The sequence below is a fragment of the Mixophyes fleayi genome, chromosome 1, assembly GCF_038048845.1.
Source record: "Mixophyes fleayi isolate aMixFle1 chromosome 1, aMixFle1.hap1, whole genome shotgun sequence".
NCBI lineage: Eukaryota > Metazoa > Chordata > Amphibia > Anura > Limnodynastidae > Mixophyes > Mixophyes fleayi.
Window position 1 is genome coordinate 412,613,346 of NC_134402.1, and position 21,130 is coordinate 412,634,475.

General features: G+C 42.4%; 1 protein-coding gene across 6 annotated transcripts in view; it reads right to left on the minus strand.

Moving 5' to 3' along the window:
* MAST4 (microtubule associated serine/threonine kinase family member 4) overlaps positions 1 to 21,130 on the minus strand; it is a 592,623-nt gene that overhangs the window by 403,976 nt on the left and 167,517 nt on the right. For 4 of the 6 annotated variants that reach the window (XM_075182596.1, XM_075182578.1, XM_075182561.1 and 1 more), the window contains exon 1: positions 14,932 to 15,471. The exons of 1 other annotated variant lie outside the window; for it this stretch is intronic. In XM_075182596.1, coding sequence (XP_075038697.1) covers positions 14,932 to 15,177 — 246 coding nt within the window. In that variant the 5' untranslated portion in view covers positions 15,178 to 15,471. Of the gene's footprint in view, positions 1 to 14,931; positions 15,473 to 21,130 lie in introns of those variants that run through there. One more of the 6 variants, XM_075182552.1, reaches the window with a different exon arrangement.

Below are 21,130 nucleotides of genomic sequence, written 5' to 3' on the forward strand. Positions count from 1 at the left end.
ATACATATTTTTGATACACGGTATGCACACTTGCTCCAGAGGTAATGTGTGGAGACGTTATGACGAAGCGTTTCGCAGGAAACAAGATGGTTTAATAGTGATGGACCTGGGCTGTAAGGATGTGGAAGTGTGGCTGGAAGTGACTCCGCCTATATCAGGAGCAAGTGATGCGGGGGCATGGAGGCAGAGGCAACCTCCGAGGAGATTGACCCAGCCCTTTTGTGGGAAATGTTTTGCATATAACGAGGGCCATTGTGACAGAGGGGCGGCCTGTAAGTTTTAGCATGCCTGTGCCACATGTGGAGGAGGGCACCCTAGAAGGGAATGTACCATGAGGAGTGGTCCAGGTGCCACGGGCAGAACCCCTGCAGGAGCTCCTGCACATTAAGGCCTTTTCTCCCATCGTATTGTCTGAGCTAGATAAATGGCTGGGTTGGTACCCCAATGGACAGGTTTCAGAGTTTTTAGGAGAAGGATTTAGGCATGGGTTTAAGTTACCGGTAAGTGGGGATATTCATACGGGTTCGCCCAGGAACCTAAAATCTGTGCGAGAATTGCCGTTGGTTGTATGGGAGAAAGTGGATAAAGAGGTTGAGTTGGGTAGAATGTGTGGTCCCTTTGCTAATCCCCCTATTCAAGGTTTGGTCATTTCCCTGGTAGGTGTAGTACCAAAGAAGGAGGTGGCCAAGTTTCGGCTGATACAGCACCTGTCTTACCCTCGGGGTATGTCCGTGAATGACGCAATTGCAGAATCTGAATGTTCAGTGGGGTATCAATCATTTGAGGACGCTTTGTTGATAGTGCAGCGCTGCGGTGCTGGGGGCGTTGCTGGCGAAGCTCATTATTGAGCCAGCATTTAGGCTGCTGCCTTTGCATCCATCTTCATTTAAAAATATATGGGTTTTCATTTGCCAGGGGGTTATTTCGTGGATAAATGTTTGCCTATGGGCTGTTCAGTGTCTTGCGCATTCTTCGAGTGTTTCAGCAATTTTCTACATTGGTGTCTGGTTGCGGGGACAGGGCATCAAAGTGTGGCCCATTACCTGGATGATTTCTTGTTCATTGGGCCAAGTGGGTCCACGGTGTGTCAGGATTTGTTGTTTTCTGCTCAGTCATTGTTTAGAATTATGGGAGTTATAGTGGCTGCGGACAAATCAGAAGGTCCGACGGAGAGATTGTCATTCCTGGGTATTGAAATTGACACCAGAGCAGGGTGTTGTAGGCTGCCTGCGGAGAAAGTAGCTAAGTTGAAGGGTGTGATTGACTCGTTGCAGGACAAGGCCAAGGCTCAGTTAAAGAAGGTTCAATCCCTGCTGGGTTTACTTAATTTTGCTTGTCGGGTTATCCCCATGGGCAGGGTTTTTTGCAGGAATTTGGAGAGGGCTACAGTTGGGGTGACGAAGGCTTGTCATATGGTTAGAATTTCCAGGGATATTAGGGATGATCTGGTCATGTGGCGTTTGTTTTTGGAGAACTTCAATGGGGTTTGTTTGTGGTTGCCGCCAGCCGCCAATAATGCGGAGCTTCAATTGGTTACGGATGCGGCTGGCTCGTCTGGTTTTGGGGCATACCTAAACGGGGAGTGGTGTGCTGCCACGTGGCCCCCGTCGTGGCGTCAGTAGGGGCTCACAAGAAATCTCTTGTTGCTGGAATTGTTCCCGATTATTGTAGCGATGGAATTGTAGGGTAATGGCCTGAGAGATGAGTAGTTTTTTGGTGCGATAATTTGGGGGTAGTGCAGGCTATCAATAGTCCGAAGACTACCTCCCCTCCGGCGATGAGGCTATTGAGGCATTTAGTGGTCAAGTGCTTATCGTTTAACATTACCTTTAGGGCAAGGCATGTACCTGGGTCTGATAACGGGATTGCAGATGCTTTGTCTAGGGAAGGGTATTCTGCATCAAGGGAGGCCGCAGGTAAGACCGATCAGCAGCGCTTATTGTCATTTGTGTGGCATTGTTTTCAGGTGGGTAAGTCTCAGCCTTACATGGTGTCAGCATTGGCAGGTACTTCATTATTTTTGCAGTTGCACGGCAAGCCAGACGTTACTAAGCAGATGTTGGTTCGCAGGGCGTTAAAGGGTTGGGCCTACGTCTGTCTGCGGTGGAAGACAGACGTAGGCCCATTGATAAAGTGTTGTTCGCCAGGCTGATCAATGTTGTACCGCTGGTAGCTAGCGATGTTTTTGAGGCTGCTTTGTTTAGGTTGTCGTTCTCAATGGCTTTCTTCGGAGCATTCAGGATAAGCGAGTTGGTAGCGTCTTCCAGGTTGGCATCTGGGTCTGGGTTACTTCGCAGGAAAGTTGTGGTAAAGAGTGATGATTTGGCATGTAAAATACACAGATCTAAGACTGATCCACTGAGTAGGGGGTGGTGGATTACCTTGCATTGCAGCGGGGACAGTGCAGTTTGCCCAGTCGAGCTGGCTAGGTGGTATGTAGACATGGCCCCTGCCCCTGGTAGTAATTGCCTTAGGCACCATGATGGTTCCCCCTTACAAAATACCAGTTTTCAGCTGTTTTCAAGAGGTGCGCTGCGAAGCTCGGCCTGAATATCGCATATTATGGGACCCATTCATTCAGAATAGGAGCAGCCACCGTAGCGGCTGAGGAGGGCACTTCAGAGCAGGCTATTAAGAAGTTGGGGAGGTGGAAGTCAAAGTGTTTCAAGAAATATATTCGGCCACCTGTGGCGCTGTAGTGTGTGGGCATCAATTTTGGGAGGTTGACCGATGACATAGGTTGCTTACCTTGTTGAAAGGAGGCGCGGAGGGTTTCGCCATTTTCTTTTCTTCGGGGGCCTGATTGGCTTTTGGCACCCCGGGGTTTCCGGTTTTACCTCCGCATGGGTCACCCTATCTTACACAAGCGGTGCTGTTTTCCTTCTCGATAGTTATTAAACGTGTTTTACGGCTCTGGTTGACACACATGTCAATCCATTTTACAGGTTCCCGTCAGGATGGCAAAAGTATTTGGTTGGTGGGCCATTCATTCGTCTTTTGCGCCGGTAAATGTGCGCCCGCTCATAACTCGGCCAGATACCCCCAGGCAAGTTCAGTGAGGTGGATAGGTCGCAGGGGGCTCGGTTGGGAGTCGCTATTGAAGGTCCTAAGGGATAGCGAGGTCAGTTTCGGGTGCCCGTCGGTGATTATAATCCACCTCGGGGGCAATGATTTGGGTAAATGGAAAGGGGTAGAGCTCATAGTAAGGATCAAAGCGGATATTGGAGAAATTAAACTACATTGGCCAACAGTACACCTCATCTGGTCGGACAGCATCCCTAGAATTAACTGGAGGGGAGCAGACGGGCCAGCCCGTATTGAAAAGGCTTGCGGGAAGGTTAACAGGGCCGCGAGGAGAATATTCTTGGAAATAGGGGGTGAGTTCATCGGCTACCCGGGCATCAGAGCACGTTTCACAAATTTATATAGGCCTGATGGGGTGCATTTGGCAGATACTGGGTAGGCGTATTTCGCAGAGCAGGTTTTCAGTGTTTTGGCTATGAGAGGTCAGTTGGTGGCGGGCTTGGGTTCCTAACGGGACCCAGCTGTGGCGGTAAGCAGCCCAGTCAGCAAACAATTGGGTCACACTCATGACGCAGTAGGCACTCTCCCCTAAGGGGGTGAGCACTTAGGGAGAATACCCCTTCGGGGTTACGGGGCTCCGCTTAGGCGGGCGGGCCTCAGCCATACCCAATCTAGTGGGGCGGAGTAGATAGCGCATGGGTGTGGCCTAGGGGCTGATTGGTCTGCTTATATTGGCCACCTCTTCTCAATATATTGAACATTTCAATAAATTACAGACCTTTCATTTAGCCAAAACAAAGTCTCCGTGTCTTTATTTCATAGTGGTATGTTAACTCTGTAAAGGTAAGATTTCACCCGTTAAGCGGATTATAAGAGAATACAAACTTTTACCATTTTAGTTTTGTGTATTTTTGTCTGGCATCACAAAGCTTATGCAACTACAGACTGATATTACAGTACTTTGTATTGGGGAGCAGGACAAAATATTAAGAGACAAATATGTTTTTGTTTCAAGCCCCAATGGGGCAGGGACTGAGGTGAGCGAGTTCTCTGTACAGTGCTGCGGAATTAGTGGCGTTATATAAATAAATGGTGATGATGATGGGAGGCTCAAAACAAGCAAATAAGAAAATAAAATGAGCTTCAACATTAAGCTACAAATATGTTCCAATACTTCAAGGATGCAAAAAAAAAAAAAAAAAAAAAATTAAAAAAGGAAAAAACAAAAACATTATTCTATGGTCATTCACTGATAATTCAAACAAAGGATGGGGCACATCTAGCATGGGGTCCCACAGTTTTTGCAGTCAGTTTAGGGCATTGACAAACATAAGAGTTCTCACAATTGCATTTTACATGAGACATAACACTGAAGAGCTGCTAGGTAAAAGCAAATTATATTGACCTCTATGCTGTGCCATCCAAATGCTGTCCACACAGAGTGCCAAGGAGTATGCAGGGTTCACAGGTCACACCAGCGCCCCTAACAGGTGCCCAATGTTTACGATAATGACTAGGGGCAGTTTGTCTTCGAGATTAGAGAGAGAGAAGCATGTTCCTCTTTGCTCCACCGTTGTACCAACATCCACTTCGGTAAACCATCAAGATCAATTCTCTCCGTGAGTATCCATCTCCTCTCTGTTCTATTAAAAGTCAGATCTTGGTGCGGCTCAGACACTTCTACAGATCTGGTGGAATTGTCCAAGACTTGTCTCCTTCTGGCTCTTAGTAAAAATCCTTAATTGTCCTGTTCCTTTGGGTCCAAGCTTCTGGTTGTTAAATCTCACACAAATATCTCTCATTATAAAAATAATCTCTTATTAGACATTTAAATAATACTGCAAGGCAGTAAATTCCTGTCCATTACAGGTCCCCTTCTCCCCCTACCCTGAACGAGTGCATTTTTACATGGCCATGGATGAACAAGCTTTGTCCAGTTCAAACTGTTTGGCGGATTTCACAGCAATCTGATGGTGGAGAGGGTTATCATACTAGTTGGCCGATAATGGCTCATTAAACTAATAGTTTTCATAATTCTGCATACACACTGATTTTATTTTGAGTATAACACCTGCCTATCATTCACCACCCCCCTCCCTACGGGAAAACAGAATATTATGCTTTTGAATTTTTATTACCATTGATTATAATGTTTATACACCATATTTTGTACCCTTGTATAATCTTCATTAAGAAAAAGATTAAGCAAAAAAAATAAAAAAAATCTCGCAGGTGTCAGAGTATCTTTATTTTGTTCAGAAAGAGTCAAAAAATATTATTCCTTTATTAGTTTTTCAGTAAATGTCCCTTCATTCAAGAGACATTATTTGATAACTAACTTTGATGTTACAACAAGCCATTGTGGTCCAACCTTGTCATTGGGTGGATGATATATGTTATAATACGCAAGAGAGACTGTTGTAGCAATTTTCTTTTGATGGAGGAAGGCATCTGCCTAGGATTGTAGCTGTACAAATACTCTTCACCAGACATTTCATCCCACACTTAAGATGTGGCAATCGGGGAAACTCATGCTATACATTTTAACTGATGTTAGATCAAACAGTGCAGGATTTCAAAATGCTAATATAGTGTCAATTCAGCAATCTTACCTAGAAGCACATAATGATCAGCTTTCAGACTTCCGTAACAGGAGCCCAAGGGAGGACACTGTCTGGTTCTAATTGCTGATTTTCCAACAGAAGATCACATTTTTAATACAGTGAGGTGCACTCCTACAGCTCCTATTTCAGCTGAACAAAAACATTTCCTATTGACAGCTCCAGACAATTCCATAATGGATAATTTATATAAATAAAAATTCAAGAAAATGTATCCATTGTGTAGACACTTCAAGGATTGCTGTCAAAAGCACCCTATTGTGCGCAGTCTATGGGGCCCAATTATTAAGAAACCATTTTGGAAATAAGTTTTTCTTTATCTAATAGCCACAATTAAAAAATTGCAAGCTCCTAATATTTTTAACACAATGTCCAGTCCTGATATAAGTGACAGTTAAGTTGTGCATCAAGGTTCAGTTTTTCAGAAGCCTGCGTAAAGCCAAAACACAGTGTTATATCAAAAGTGTGTGGAGTCTGTTTATTTAGATCACAATGCCAGGCTAAGCTGGCTAGAGCAGTTGTCCCTTTCTATGGTTAGGAATCAGTGTCCACCTGACCTATGGACATGCGTACGCAGAATGTCTGAGACTCTCCCGGAACATTGGGAGATCCCAAGGACTCCAGGGCAGGTAGACTAAAACTTCTGCATTACTGCTGTGCATCACGTACAAGAAGAAGATGACCATCACTCTCTAGCACACCTATGTGGTCATTATCCCAATGTTTCCTAAAGATAAACTGCCAGTGAGATTGTCCTGTACATAGAATAAATCTGGGGGGAGATGCAACTACACACAATGTAGCCTGGCTGTCACTCACCTGCGTCCCGGCCGTCGCTATGAGGACCGGGACGTCACTTCCGGGTCTCGTCCCGGCCTTTGCCTAGGCAACGGTCGGGATGCTGCAGTTGATAGCGCCGCGTCCCGGCATTAGGTGCAGCCTCTCCATGTGTATATTATTATGACAGCCCCTAGGGCTGATTAGTTCCTTGCCCCCATTGGCCAGTGCCTGTTTAGAAAGGCAGGGAGGGCTTAGCCTCCCTGTCGATTATAGTTCTGTCTCCCAGTGTATAACCTGCTCCTGTACTGCTATGTACCTTTGATTGGATTTTCCGTGTATGACCTATTGCCTGTCCCTGGATCGTGAACCTTTGCCTGTGACCTTGACCCTGCTGGTACCGGACATCTCCTCTGGTGCTCCGTCCAGTCTGCAAGATTGCTGGTCTGCCTCCGTTCCATGTACCTGTGCGCAGCCATGCGAGTATAAACTTATACTACTTAGAGTTTAAGACCTGTGAGCATAACCAGTCTCTACAGGAAAGGCGGCTGCTAAAGGTGAAGACCTCGTCACCTGTTCTATAAGTTTATGCCGCACTGGTTGTCGGAACACTAGCGAGATGTTGGGGCACCAAACCACACAGGACTAAGCATAAAACTGAATTCCCGCGTTTGTGTGGCTTTGTGTCTATATACCTGCACAGTTTGTTTCCCGGAACATAGAGAGACCTCCCAAGGCAGCAAGTTAACCTACCGGATTGCACAAATTTTGATGCAACGTGGTTCGGGCTAGCACAGGTGCTCTAGTGGGTTCGGGCTAGCACAGGTGCACTAGTGGGTTCGGGCTAGCACAGGTGCACTAGTGGGTTCGGGCTAGCACAGGTGCACTAGTGGGTTCGGGCTAGCACAGGTGCACTAGTGGGTTCGGGCTAGCACAGGTGCTCTAGTGGGTTCGGGCTAGCACAGGTGCTCTAGTGGGTTCGGGCTAGCACAGGTGCACTAGTGGGTTCGGGCTAGCACAGGTGCACTAGTGGGTTCGGGCTAGCACAGGTGCACTAGTGGGTTCGGGCTAGCACAGGTGCACTAGTGGGTTCGGGCTAGCACAGGTGCACTAGTGGGTTCGGGCTAGCACAGGTGCTCTAGTGGGTTCGGGCTAGCACAGGTGCTCTAGTGGGTTCGGGCTAGCACAGGTGCACTAGTGGGTTCGGGCTAGCACAGGTGCTCTAGTGGGTTCGGGCTAGCACAGGTGCTCTAGTGGGTTCGGGCTAGCACAGGTGCTCTAGTGGGTTCGGGCTAGCACAGGTGCTCTAGTGGGTTCGGGCTAGCACAGGTGCACTAGTGGGTTCGGGCTAGCACAGGTGCACTAGTGGGTTCGGGCTAGCACAGGTGCACTAGTGGGTTCGGGCTAGCACAGGTGCACTAGTGGGTTCGGGCTAGCACAGGTGCACTAGTGGGTTCGGGCTAGCACAGGTGCACTAGTGGGTTCGGGCTAGCACAGGTGCACTAGTGGGTTCGGGCTAGCACAGGTGCACTAGTGGGTTCGGGCTAGCACAGGTGCACTAGTGGGTTCGGGCTAGCACAGGTGCACTAGTGGGTTCGGGCTAGCACAGATGCACTAGTGGGTTCGGGCTAGCACAGATGCACTAGTGGGTTCGGGCTAGCACAGGTGCACTAGTGGGTTCGGGCTAGCACAGATGCACTAGTGGGTTCGGGCTAGCACAGGTGCACTAGTGGGTTCGGGCTAGCACAGGTGCACTAGTGGGTTCGGGCTAGCACAGGTGCACTAGTGGGTTCGGGCTAGCACAGGTGCACTAGTGGGTATATGCAGATATCAGGAAATAAGAAGAAGAAAGAGGCTCCTCATCACTCATACAAGGCTTGTATTACAAGCAATTTTTTTCTTTTATATATTTATTTTAATAACTTATAAGAAGTCCAAAATGTATTTGTTACAGCTTGATACAGATTTTTCCCTAGTTAAAAAATTTAGGGTCAATTTAAACCATTTTTTTTTCTATTTATTCACCCTGTTATCCCAAGTCTTTGGGCCCTTCCTCCTAGTGGGCATGCCCATGGGTGGCATTAGATATGCATATAGGTGGAGCTAGACACTGTCCGTGGTCAGCAGCGTGCCACGCTGCTCATTCCACCTAGGTGCTACTTGCACAATCTCCCTGAAATGATTTTTCAAAAGTAGGCAAAAAAAAAAAAAACTACTCAGCCTAAGCTGACTCATTTCCTTATTCATTACAAGAGCATCTCTTGAAAGCACTTTTGTGACTGAGTATTTTGTGGTATCTGTATATAATTAGCTTTTTTTATTTTTTGCAAGAGATGGATGATCTCATAAATATCCATAATTATACAGTGTCTTTGAAGGTGAAGAACCCTAGTTTTCCAGTGGAATTGCAGATTTCATGAACTGCGCTGTTAGAATCAGGGCTGCCAAAAGCTTACATCATCATCCAAACCAGTGTTGGAAGTGGGGTGTATACAGTGTTATGCCATACCGCCACTTCTCCAACTGCCTGATTTGCAAAACTATCAAACTCCATTCACTTACATTACCATTATATTTTCCATACCACCACTGCTAAATTTCTACTTCGAGCACTGATCCTAACTCAGTTGAGGGGTGTATGGTTTTGGGGGCTGAAAATGCATGTATTCAGCCAGTTTGCAAGTGGCGATTTAAAATGCTTGAAATTAGAAGGCAATGCTGTATATAAATGTTACTCCATGAATATTAGATCATCTATATTCAATCTATATAAGACAAATCCAATTATCAATTACTGATATCTCTATATAGCATCTCATCACACTCAGACATTTGTGATGGATCAGTCTCTTGGTTCTGTCATATGGTTCTCATCAAAGCCAAAGACTTGCACAATATCATCCCGACCCACAGCATTGTTATTAGCATATAGAGATTACTATGATAATGGGCTGTCTCTGTTTATTTATTGCTGTACAGTGCAACACGGGCTTTACTCTGCAGCTTTCCAGGTGACAGAAATGTGATCTGCAAGCGATATAAACAGCTAGTTATTTGCAGACAGTTCATTATAAACATTTCACATGTGATTGTTTTTATAATTAGTAGTGCAAATAAGTCAGGATAAGTAGTGGATACAAAATCAACTACAAAACGTTTTTTTGCAAGACTGGAGTTCCCTTGAAAACTGTTCAGGGAGTAAGAAGTTGCATTACTGGTTTATGACCAAAAGATGCTTGGTCAAATATTGTATAGATAAGTGTTGATCTAAGGGTAGCCTTAGAGGGCTGATGTTCCAAATCACCCTTGGTTGACCAAGCAGGTTAGATCTAATTGCCCATTTGCAGAGACCCAAAATTCATCCACATTGAGAAGATTTTTATCAAAAATACAAACATATAACAGTTTTTAAAGGATTATCTGACCCAAAACGACGTGGTTCCAAAGCACAAAATAATTTATTTGCAACAAAAGTAAATTCAAAAATACTGCCAACAGTATGCAAAGGCGGCTAGTACATGGAACAACAGCTTTAATCCAAAATGCCTACTTACATAGACTGCAATAGTTTATACAGTACAATACAGTAAAGTCACAGATCACTAGTTCAAGACCTATCAAGAACTCGAAGCACAATAGGTGAGTCTTCATTCTATCAGTATGCAACAGTTGGTTTTCAAACTTGTATAACCTAAGGCTCCTGCTACTAGATCCTATTTCAAACGTACGAAAAGTTGTGAATCTTTTATTTAATACTTTATTAATTAACCTAACATTATTTATACCTTTTAATTACTGTGCGTAAAATAAAATATGGTTTAGAATGCGATCGCACACAATAATAATAGGTACAAAACTGATCTTTTCACAAAAATATGATGTACTAAAATTAATGAGTTAAACACAGTGGACCAGTTATCTACACTGAGAGGAAGGATAAACTAGTATTCTGACTTAATTCACTAGGAACCAGTGGAAAGAAGCAGACTAACTAATTTATTGCAGGTTTAGGGCAATTCAATTCAGGACAAACTCCCTTCGGAGCCTGCACATACTTCCAGGTATTAGGAATTTATGATGTGCGAGAAAAAACTAAAAATATTTTACTGCCCTAACATCCCACAGAACATCACAGCTCAAGGCTCCGACAGGACATCACTAGGAATTGAAATCCCTGCAAAGTGTAATTTTTTTGGTCAATATTAACATTCCTGAAAAAGTAAACTGTATATAACTAATATTCATAGTTCTGCTGTGTCTACTTCTAATTGCTGTATGAACTCACACACAAAATCCACATAAGGACATCACTTATACTTGGTTACAGCTTCCATCAAATACGAAGATCTAATTGTTACAACATGGCTCTATAGAGTGTCCGGCGCACAAAATGTCCAAGCTGCAAACTTGCTAGGGTGGTACACAGATAATTTCTGCAAGGAGAGCAAGAACAGCCAATGCTCAGTTGGGCGTGAGTTGAGGTACTGAACTACATATAGAACGTTATTATACAGAAGCAGAATTTAATATAGATGTTCACACAAATTAGGGATTTCATTTAAAGTGCAGGGGATGAGCAGATTTCTGAGAGCAGGCAATCATAGAGCGTGAAATGATCATTTGCAGTAGGAGTATATTTCACTTTACAGAAATGAAGAAAGACATCAGAACATTAAAAAAATAAAACTAAAATATAAAATGAAAAGGTAAATCAGTGAGATATAGCCATTACATCTGCTTTTCTTCAATGTGATGTCACATCATAAATTCACAGTAGCATCTATTAAAGAAGATGCCAACTACTTTATAAAGGAACATGGTAATAACAACCGTTAACATAATGTTTATAATGGGTTTTCAACATAGCATAGGCATTATTTTTATATGCGCAACAGTTTGCCGGCCAGTACAAGTTGGCATTACAGTCTGTCTCCGAGTCTATACTTGTTGATAGCAGAAGACAATAGTGTACAGTAAGATATAGAACAAGGTTACAAGTTTTGGGATCACTTAACTAAATATTTAGGGCTAGATTTACTAAATTGCGGGTTTGAAGAAGTGGATATGTTGCCTATAGCAACCAATCAGATTCTAGCTTTCATTTTGTAGAATGCACTAAATATATGATAGCTAGAATATGATTGGTTGCTATAGGCAACATCACCACTTTTTCAAACCCGCCATTTAGTAAATATACCACTTTAAATAACCCCTGTACTTGGTGCTATACATAAATTATCAACTGTGTCTGGATTCTAAAACTATCTAAGGCTCCCAATTAAGGTACCACCGCATCTTATGCACGATTGATTTCAATTCTCATTGCATAGATAAGGATTGACATATCATGTATATTAAAAATCCTCACCAGGAAAAGCAGTCACGAAAAACTGCTGTGCCTGCGAAATACAAAACTTACCTTTCACACTGCCTCTTCTCATCCAAAGACGAGTGCGACCCACAGACTCGTCCAAACTTCATGTGCGCATGCGCCGCCTGAAAACCTCGGGCATGCGCACAAACTGCACCTACAGAAAGACATGCGCCATGTGACAGTGAGGGATAATATGATCCCTCCACACATGTGCAGTGAAACTCTGCTCTTTGGAGCAGAGCTGTAAGATTACACATACAGTAATGTATGTCAGCCTGAGCTTATGTACATTACTGCATGTGTAATTGCTTTTTTCGAACTTATCAAACTGTGGTATATAGCAGTCCCCATAGGCATCTATGGGGACTGTTCTAGATGTCGAAAAAAAATGCAAAATGATATCTGCGGCGATGCACTGTTAATAAATGTGCACATAACTTAAATGCGCATCGATCCCCAAAAACGGCCATTTTCGGGGTAATTTAATGAGAAGAAAAAAAAGCAATAATAAATAGGCCCCTAAGTGTTTGTAATTACCAACTGCCCAGTCCCAGGAACTTGTTCTGTATCTGCTATTGCCAACTGCCTGGTGATAGAAACTAGCACATTATTTCTATCTACCAATCGCCCCCAGAGCCAATGGGTGCTGTGACTGAAATCACCAACTGCCTGGGGCCAGAAACTAGCACTGCACCTGTGACTGCAGAGAATTGGTGCTCTGCCTGACGTAGTCGGCTGCCTGGATCCTGAAACTAGCATAGTACCTGTATTCACGAACTGCCTGAAGCCAAGACTCAGCACAGTGGCTGCATTGATGAACATGTAGGTCCACCAACATATACAATTATTAATTAGAATAAAAATAAAAAAACACAACAATACAAACATTGCTAAACAGAACAAATGGGAAAAGTCCCATAAAAGGATCTCCAACCAAATTACTATTGGGAAGTGAGGGTAATTTGTTAATTATTAAAAGTGTAGAACTCCTTTAAAGGACTACTGTACTCAAACATGAAACAAAAGACAAAACATTGTTCAGTGTTAACTCGTCAACCCACTGCAGCTCTGTGAAAATGTATTACCTCCCCCACATATCCCATTAAAGACTGCTGAAGCTCATCCTAAATTTTTAAAACACAGCTCTAATGGGATACGAGGCTGATCAAAATGCTGAGAAAGGAGACATATGAGATACTGCGATATTACTGGTCCTGCATGAATCCACACAGCGCATTAGTGCATAGCATGACTTCCAAAAAGTTGTCACTCTGTTAGGGAAGCACCTCCCTACTAACATGTCAACCTGCTGCAGAGGTAAACACATTTAGAGAAGTATAAACACTCCATTTATTTGTATACCTATTATTCAGCTTATAAATGCATACTCCTTGCTATATACTAAAGAGAATCAATGGCTCTTTAAACACTGGATTAGACAACAGTCTTGGTCCAAAAAGTTTCAAAATGCTACTTGCAATGCAAATTACACAAAACTGAATGACTGGAATATTTTCTGGCCAATTGAAGTTTTCTGTATGAGGTCGGATATCAGCTATAATCCTTCATGTTGTTATCTTAGTAGGAGAGAGTTTCTTGCAAGGTGGAGTGTTCTGCCTAAAAGGTACCGTCGTCGGCAAAGGTAAAACCCAAACAGGAAATAGACAAGGAGTAACAGGTATTGTGAAATATATTTGTATTTTTGGAAGCTATTATGCTCCTATTCAATTATCTCTGCTCCCTTTCACCTCCCTTGGTTTGTGTATTTGTAGGCAGTAATTTCACTTTAATTCATGACTGCATCACTTTAAGGTCTGTGAAACCAACAAAATTTTCTGGAAAATTAGCAGGACATCCCAAACATGAATGTCTATTTGAACACTGGATAGGTGACAAGACAGCCCTAGCTCTCCTCCAACAAGTAGGAATACATCCAGAATTAGCACAAACACACAATGCAACTTAACATTAACCTTGCATTTCAATAAGCCTGAGATAACAGGTGTGTGTATTAGATGCCTCCAGCACACATCTGACCGCAATGTACATGAATGAAAGGGATCATATATCGAAGTAATCAAGTTCTTAAGGGAAGCAAATGTGCATGGAAAATAATTACATAAAACTAGCAATTCATGGTTTACCAAGTATTTTTTATATTCGCATCAATATGCATACATGAGTTCCAATTAAGGAGCATGTTAGGCCAAAAACATACAAACCACCATGACTGTATAGATGTGCAAAGAAAAATAGTTCTGATATTCCAAAAGATTCAACAGCTGTCAATATAAAGTCAAATAACATGTGTGAAGGTGTTAAACTTAAGATTAAGTATGACTTTTTTATTCTCATACCAGTCTGCCTTGAAAGGTAACAGATTGTACTTGTGAACAGAGGGATACTAAGCCATTACAACATCACCAGTACATTTACACGCTATGACACAGGCATTTATCAAAGTCATGGAATACATCAGTTTCTCACCTGGGGTCAGCGAAGCCGAGATTCTATTTCAGGGTTACAACACGCCGAAACGCCAACAGAATAACTTAGATATCACAATGACCAAACCCTGCATCAATCCCTTGAACCAAATGCCTGATCTTGAAGCATTGTTATTAGCAAAGTTAATCATTTCTTTGGATCACTGCCTGTAAATCATGGTTGCTGGATATAGGCTAATTTAGTGTTGCTATACAACATAGTAGAACATTTCCATGCATTCTGCATGTCTAAGCATTCCACTCCCTCATTTTTGGATTCCACAACACACACGGTGGAGTTACCATGATACAAAACCTGAAATTCTAATCGATATTGACTTTAAAAACACTTGAAGCAATAGCACAAATCACTGGATCACTTCTTGGTGTGTCTCACAAGCAGTACTTCCAACATTGCAACACCACAATGTCAGCAATGACAGGAGTATATTGCAATGCCAAATATATACACATACAGAGCAACACATTTACAGCGTTTGCACACCAATGCAGAAATATTTAACTTGCTAGAAATATTAGCCACTTATGTCCGACTAGTTACTGCTGTCATCATGGTTTTTACACGTGTGTCTGTGTTAATAGAACACACACATGATTGAGGACATATGTATGAAAGTACTTGTCTCACCTCCTCGTCTTCTTCGTCCGGTTCCCTACTGCACTGCTGTACTCTACCATGGCCCCCTTCACGTCTCCTAGTAGCCCCCTCCTCTTGTGTGATGTATTGACCCTCAGAGTCGCAGTCGGTGCTGCTCCCCCCAGAAGACGCCTTCATCCCCCCTTCTGACAGAGTCTGTGAGCCCGAGGAAGAAAGTGATGAAGAAGAGGACGTGTCACCGCTGCTTCCAGATCCCTCGGAAACTTTGCCGTCCATTTCCCCAGGCTTGGACCTCTCCTCCGGTGCGCGAGTAGGAGAGACCCCAAATAAGCGCAAAGACGCGCAGCGCACTTGGCGCTTCCCGAGCCAGCACTGGTGAGATTGGCTCCTTCTTTGCACTCATGGGTTATAGGTCAGTTAACTGGAAGTGGGCAAAGAAAGTGAGGATAGACAGGAGCTGGGGTCTCGCTGTCATATCGCGTCATGCCTGTAAGATGCGCAAATCTTCCACCTTTCTATCTCTGCACAGCCAGAGCTCGCAGCCACCGCTCCACCTCTCCCAGGCGCGCTGGGGGAATCCGCTCCAACCAGCAGCTTCTTCAGCCAATGAGGACGGCACCTGTGGGCGGTGCGAGCAACAAGTCTCTGCGGGCAGGAGTCAAGCACCTAGCTGCAGGTAAGGAGTGGAGCTGTCAGCCGGGACAGGCAGCAGCGCTGCGCACTGGAAACAGTGCTCTGCTCGTTAACAACGTACTCTAGTGCTCAAATAAGTTTATTCAAGCGTGGCTAACCTGAGTAACTACAAGTCCCAGCATGTCTTGCCAGGCAAAGGCTGCTATAGCATGCTGGGACGTAGTTCCATAACAGCTGGCGAGCCATATGTAGCCTTCAGCAGGTTTAAAGGGCAAACATTGTACTGAAATATGTATCAAACAAGTAAACATGTCAGTGTGTTTAACTTGCTGAGCCAAGTTTTGGAAATGTAACTGCACTCAAGTGCAGATACAAATTAAAGGAAAGTGGACTCAATTGAAAAGCAAATACATTTTTCAAAATAGTAGTCAATCCTTTATTAAACGCCTATATGAGTGACATTTGGAATATAAATACCTTAATATTGTTAACCATCAGTCCAGGTCACTGATTTATGAAACAACAATATATTGTAATTAACTACCAGGGCCAGACAGCCTGGGCCAGATTCATTAAGGTACACCAGTGAGCACAAGTGCATGCAGTTCAAGTCCAAACTCAAATGACACTTCCAACAGCCTTCAATTTGATGGCAGAACAGGGGGAGGGAAGTAGGGTTTTCAATCAGAGCAGCCGGGCAGCACACTCTCCCTGCCTGTCTCTGCCGAACCGACCTGCACATAGTGTGCTGCCTGCGGCAGCAAGCCCCTTCTAGGGGGGGGCATTGCCCCCCTAGATTCGCCACTGAGAGCAAGCCAAGGTCGAGTGCATGCACATTCATCCTATTCAAGCTCTGGGCATTACTCAGTGACGTTATTTTTACCTGTACCACTTGCACCAGCATAAGGGTGGATGTAAGTGCCGATTGATAGTGATGATGGATGCGTATACATGCCAGAACAAGTGTTTGCAATTAGGATCAACTGTAAGAATTGATTTTATGTACAGTAGGCATTAATAGCATCCTGGCAGTAACTTTGTGAACTGATCAATATTCATAATTATAGAGCCTATATAGGACTTAGAGCTAGTCACATTACTGAGATATGATATTTCCGCTATGGCACCAGTCCTTCCTAGTGAATTAGTTGACAGAATGCTCATTAATGTTGGTTCGGCCCTTAAAATGTCTGCCTCCACTGTGAATATTTTACAAGTACACTTTAACTACAAAAGCTGGCCAAGCAGACCTTGAACTGTGATATATATATAAGCTTCTTTATCATAAAACATTGCTGGATATTAGACAGACTAATAATGACAGATGGTGAGCTAAGAAAAGACAGGGCATATATGTTTGAAATTGCCTTTGTTCATAGTCTGTAAAATAAAAAAATAAATATTAAATAATCAACTTTTTATAATTCTTAGATATGTTGTTACATTTTATTTATCTAGAACAAATTCTGTTTTAAGAGTGGATCTGTCAGGTCCCCGTTTTAGGAAAGTACCTCATTAATGATAATAAATATAATGTGGGTCTCAAGTTGTAGAGATTCTCAACATTTTTCAAAGTGGTACCAATTTGAAAGTTTGCTATAAATTCTCAAAGTTAAATTCCAGCAAGTAAAGCAGGGTTTTCAAAGATTGAATTTTAGTCAACAGCTGGTTATAGATGAGAAAGGCAAGTCAGATGCTTGGTTGCATAGGGAGAGAAATTAGTAGCAGAAAGAAAGAAGTAATAATGTCACTGTATAGGTCATTGGTACGGTCTCATCTAGAATACTGTGTTCAGTTCTGGAGGTTGTATCTCCAGAAGGATATAAATACATTAGAGATTGTACGAAGAAGGGCAACTAAAATGGTGCATGGCCTACAGCACAAAACTTACCTGGAAAGATTCAAATATCTTAATACGTATAGTTTGGAGCAGAGAAGGGAATGGGGGACAGTTTTATCAAATATATCAATGGTTTTAACAAGGTACAGAAAGGAAACATTCTTCAAAGGAAGAGAAGTACTAGAACACGAGGACATGCACTGAAACTGGAGAGAAGTAGGTTCAGAGGAAATTTGAGGAAAATCTACTTCACAGAAAGTCTAGTGGATAAGTGGAGTAGCTCCCATCAGAGGTGGTAGAGGCTAATACAGTAGAGCAGTTTAAACATGCTTGGGATAGACATAATATTCTTATAAAGAATAAATGATCAGATAGGGTTTAAAGTACCATAGGTTAATAAACAAAAATGGGCAGACTAGATGGGCCAAGCGGTTCTTATCTGACGTCAAATTCTATGTTTCTATGTAGATGCACACAATGGTGTACGAACCAAAAATGAATTTAGATTTTTTTAGATTGATTCGACCAGTTGGAATTTGTTGAACCAGAAGATTGTCTGATTGAATTTCAAACTATCTGGAATAGTTTGAGAGAATCTAGTTATTAGGTCCCTCCTCTGTATCCAGTACGATGCCCCCGTGATCACATGTGGCCATCCTTAAAGAGCGTATGCTTTTCCCCTAATTATGAGTAAGTTAGATGGATATAGTTGTTGTTGTGAGTGAATCGGGGTGTGGTCTTTTCTCAGCAGATTTTTCCAGTTGGGAATGTTGGCCGGTATGTTCAATGCATGACGTTATATTCATTAAACATCTGTCAGTCACTTCATCAAGCTCTTGTGCATGCAAGAGGATCCAAAATAATTGTGGAGTAAAGATATTCGTTTTATAAACCGTGCATTGGATCTCTCTAAACCCATATTGTTAGTATTGTCTTCTGTCTCCTGTGGAGCCTGGCTCACACCTTAGTACTTTTTATGAGTCACCAGTTAGTAGTTTGTCTATTCCTCAACTTGAATATAACATTGAAACATTTCTAGGTTTCTAGATACACAGTCTTTCTGCAACTCAAATCCCCTGTAACAGTTTAGTATAACAGCATAAACTGGTTTATGTATCTTCGGTAATAAATGAATCCTACAAATAACTAAATATATTTCCCCAGTCTCTATTAAAGTCTGCTATATATGCTTTCTTAAATTCATTACATTAGTGTAGAATTGTTTGAAGATTGACAGGCTCTCTGTAATGTCCCTCCATGGCCACAACTAACAACCACTGTCCCTAATTAGCTAAAGTAATTCCTAGTAATAAGTTTGAATAGAGAGATACATTGTAGCATTCGTTATAAAGTGTTCAATTGTGAGCACAGCACGTTTCACTTTTAATGCTTTTTCAAGGCTTGGAAACCCACAGAAGAAGATTGACAATATATATTGTGAGCTAATTAGACTGGGGTTACCGTTTTCTGGGATGGACGGCTGCACTTCAGATAGACCAGCCACGGATATCACACCATTCAATTATTTTTGTTGACTAGCCACAGCTAGTTTTATTTTCCAGTCATAAAAATAAACAAACAGATACAAAATCCTTGCCTGTCTAGCACTATCTAAACATAGAGGAACACCCTCTCTCAAGTTAGGGACCTTGTTTCCCACACACATCCAAAAATACAAGACTAACTGGTCACAATTTGCAGTGTCTCTCAGGAGGCATCCGACCTCCTCCCTAGACTGTGAGACACAGAGGAAACTGCAAATTGAAGTTGCAAATCCTGATCTGCTGTGAGGCTGGGAGATCAGAAGATCCGAACTGGGCCTTATATATGGAGCCCACCCTTCTCTCTCCATACATAACCCCAGGAACACTTACCAGTTTTTCCTAAAGCTGAATACACTCTTTGGGAAGTTCTTTCCCATACAAGACAATCTCCCTGGGGTTTTAGAACATACGGAAGAAAGCCTGGGATAAATTCCTCTGCCATTCACCACTTGCCCAGTGCTTCTGTCACAATATATAGAGGGAAGGAGGCCGGTCACATAAGATTATGTTAGGCCTGATGTTGTTTAGTCTTGCATTTGGCCCCAATATGTATATATAAACAATGCCGCATATTACTTTTCAATTAGTGGTCATCGCTCCAATTATACATTGATGTTTCATATAACGTGTCACTTTCTGATTAGCCTCCACATGCTTGGTTGTCAAATGTACGCCCCAAGCAGATAATACATATCACAGTTCTTACTGTGTTTATAAACACAATATGCACTAGTGTACCAGGTACAGTTCTGTTTGATAAGCGGTTGCTGCTGCCAATCATATTCTGAGTTTGCAAATGACATGACACTCTCTGATTGACATATCAGTATGTAGTTAGCAAATGTATTTGTCCATGAAATGATGAACATTTCAATATTTGCTGTGTTTACAGACCCAATTCTATTTTTGCACACTGATTCATTGAGAGTATTATATCCAGACAGCAAAAATGAAGATGCATAGGTGCTATATCTTATTTCCATAGGGTAAAGTGTGTCCATTTGCATAGAGTAAACTGTGTGAACTCGCTTTGCGCATGTAGAGTTGCACATATCCACATTTCCTAAAATAGGCCAAGTAAAGTAAGGACGAGTTCACTGCGAGCCAATGCAGATCTGAACATAGATGCAGATACACCTTTTACAGATGTATTATTTGTATATACTGCGGGGGCTGGTGCAAATACACATTGATATCGCCAGCACTAGCTTGCCGCTTCTGATTTCGATTTCACCTCTGAAGCTGCTGGGTGCTTTCTTCATAGATCGTACATATATTACAGGATTTTGTGGGTGCATATTTAAAAAAAAATTGTATTGCTTTAATTGGAACGTGAGTAGGAAGGTTATATCTGCTGCATTCTATGACGCCTAATGGTAAATGTGTGTTTCCCTGTGAAAACAATTGTTCACAAAGCTTTATGGTGCTTACGACCTGGTTCTGTGTATGTGGGTGTAAGAACACCTGCCATAAACTGGCGCGTATGGTACAGCTACAGAGTTGGATGTATCTCGAGATGTGTCTGACGCCACATATGGGCTCAAGAATTTTTGCGTACGCATTATTTGGGCCGTAAATTACACCCAATTGCCTTCAACTCTGTATCAGGCTCATAGTGTCTAATAATGATTATGGTCCATTGAAGGTAAGCCAAATAGATCTAAGATCAGACACATGAGAATAACCATTCTTCATAAGTATTATAACATACTAGGTTAAATAATGTACTCACGAGAAGATAAATGCAGAACCAGCAATCACTCAAATTTTTATAAAGACAATAATAATCTACACAGATCACAGTATCTTTAATCTAGCATGTTATAATACCTATGGAGAAGCCTGTTTGAATTGTTATTCTCATGTGTCTAATGTTAGATCTATTTGGTTTACCTTCACTGGACCAGAAGCAGACCTGTTGTAAGATTTATATTCCAGTGTGGTTGGTCTTTATGTACTGTAGTAAGGACTCTGCAGCTCACAGTGCTGCAATCTCATAGTAATGAAAGATAACACTTAACCTTCTAAACTTGCAGCGCTGCAAACTCCGGTAAATATTATGTATAAATGATGTCATTATTTATAATCTGTGATTTCCAATGTCATCACTTCAGTGTCACTTAGGCAAACTTGTTTATTATAAGGAATAAAGCACTCCCTATTGTGGCTTTGTGGCTTTATATGATCATATAACTTATCTGTGACTTACAAT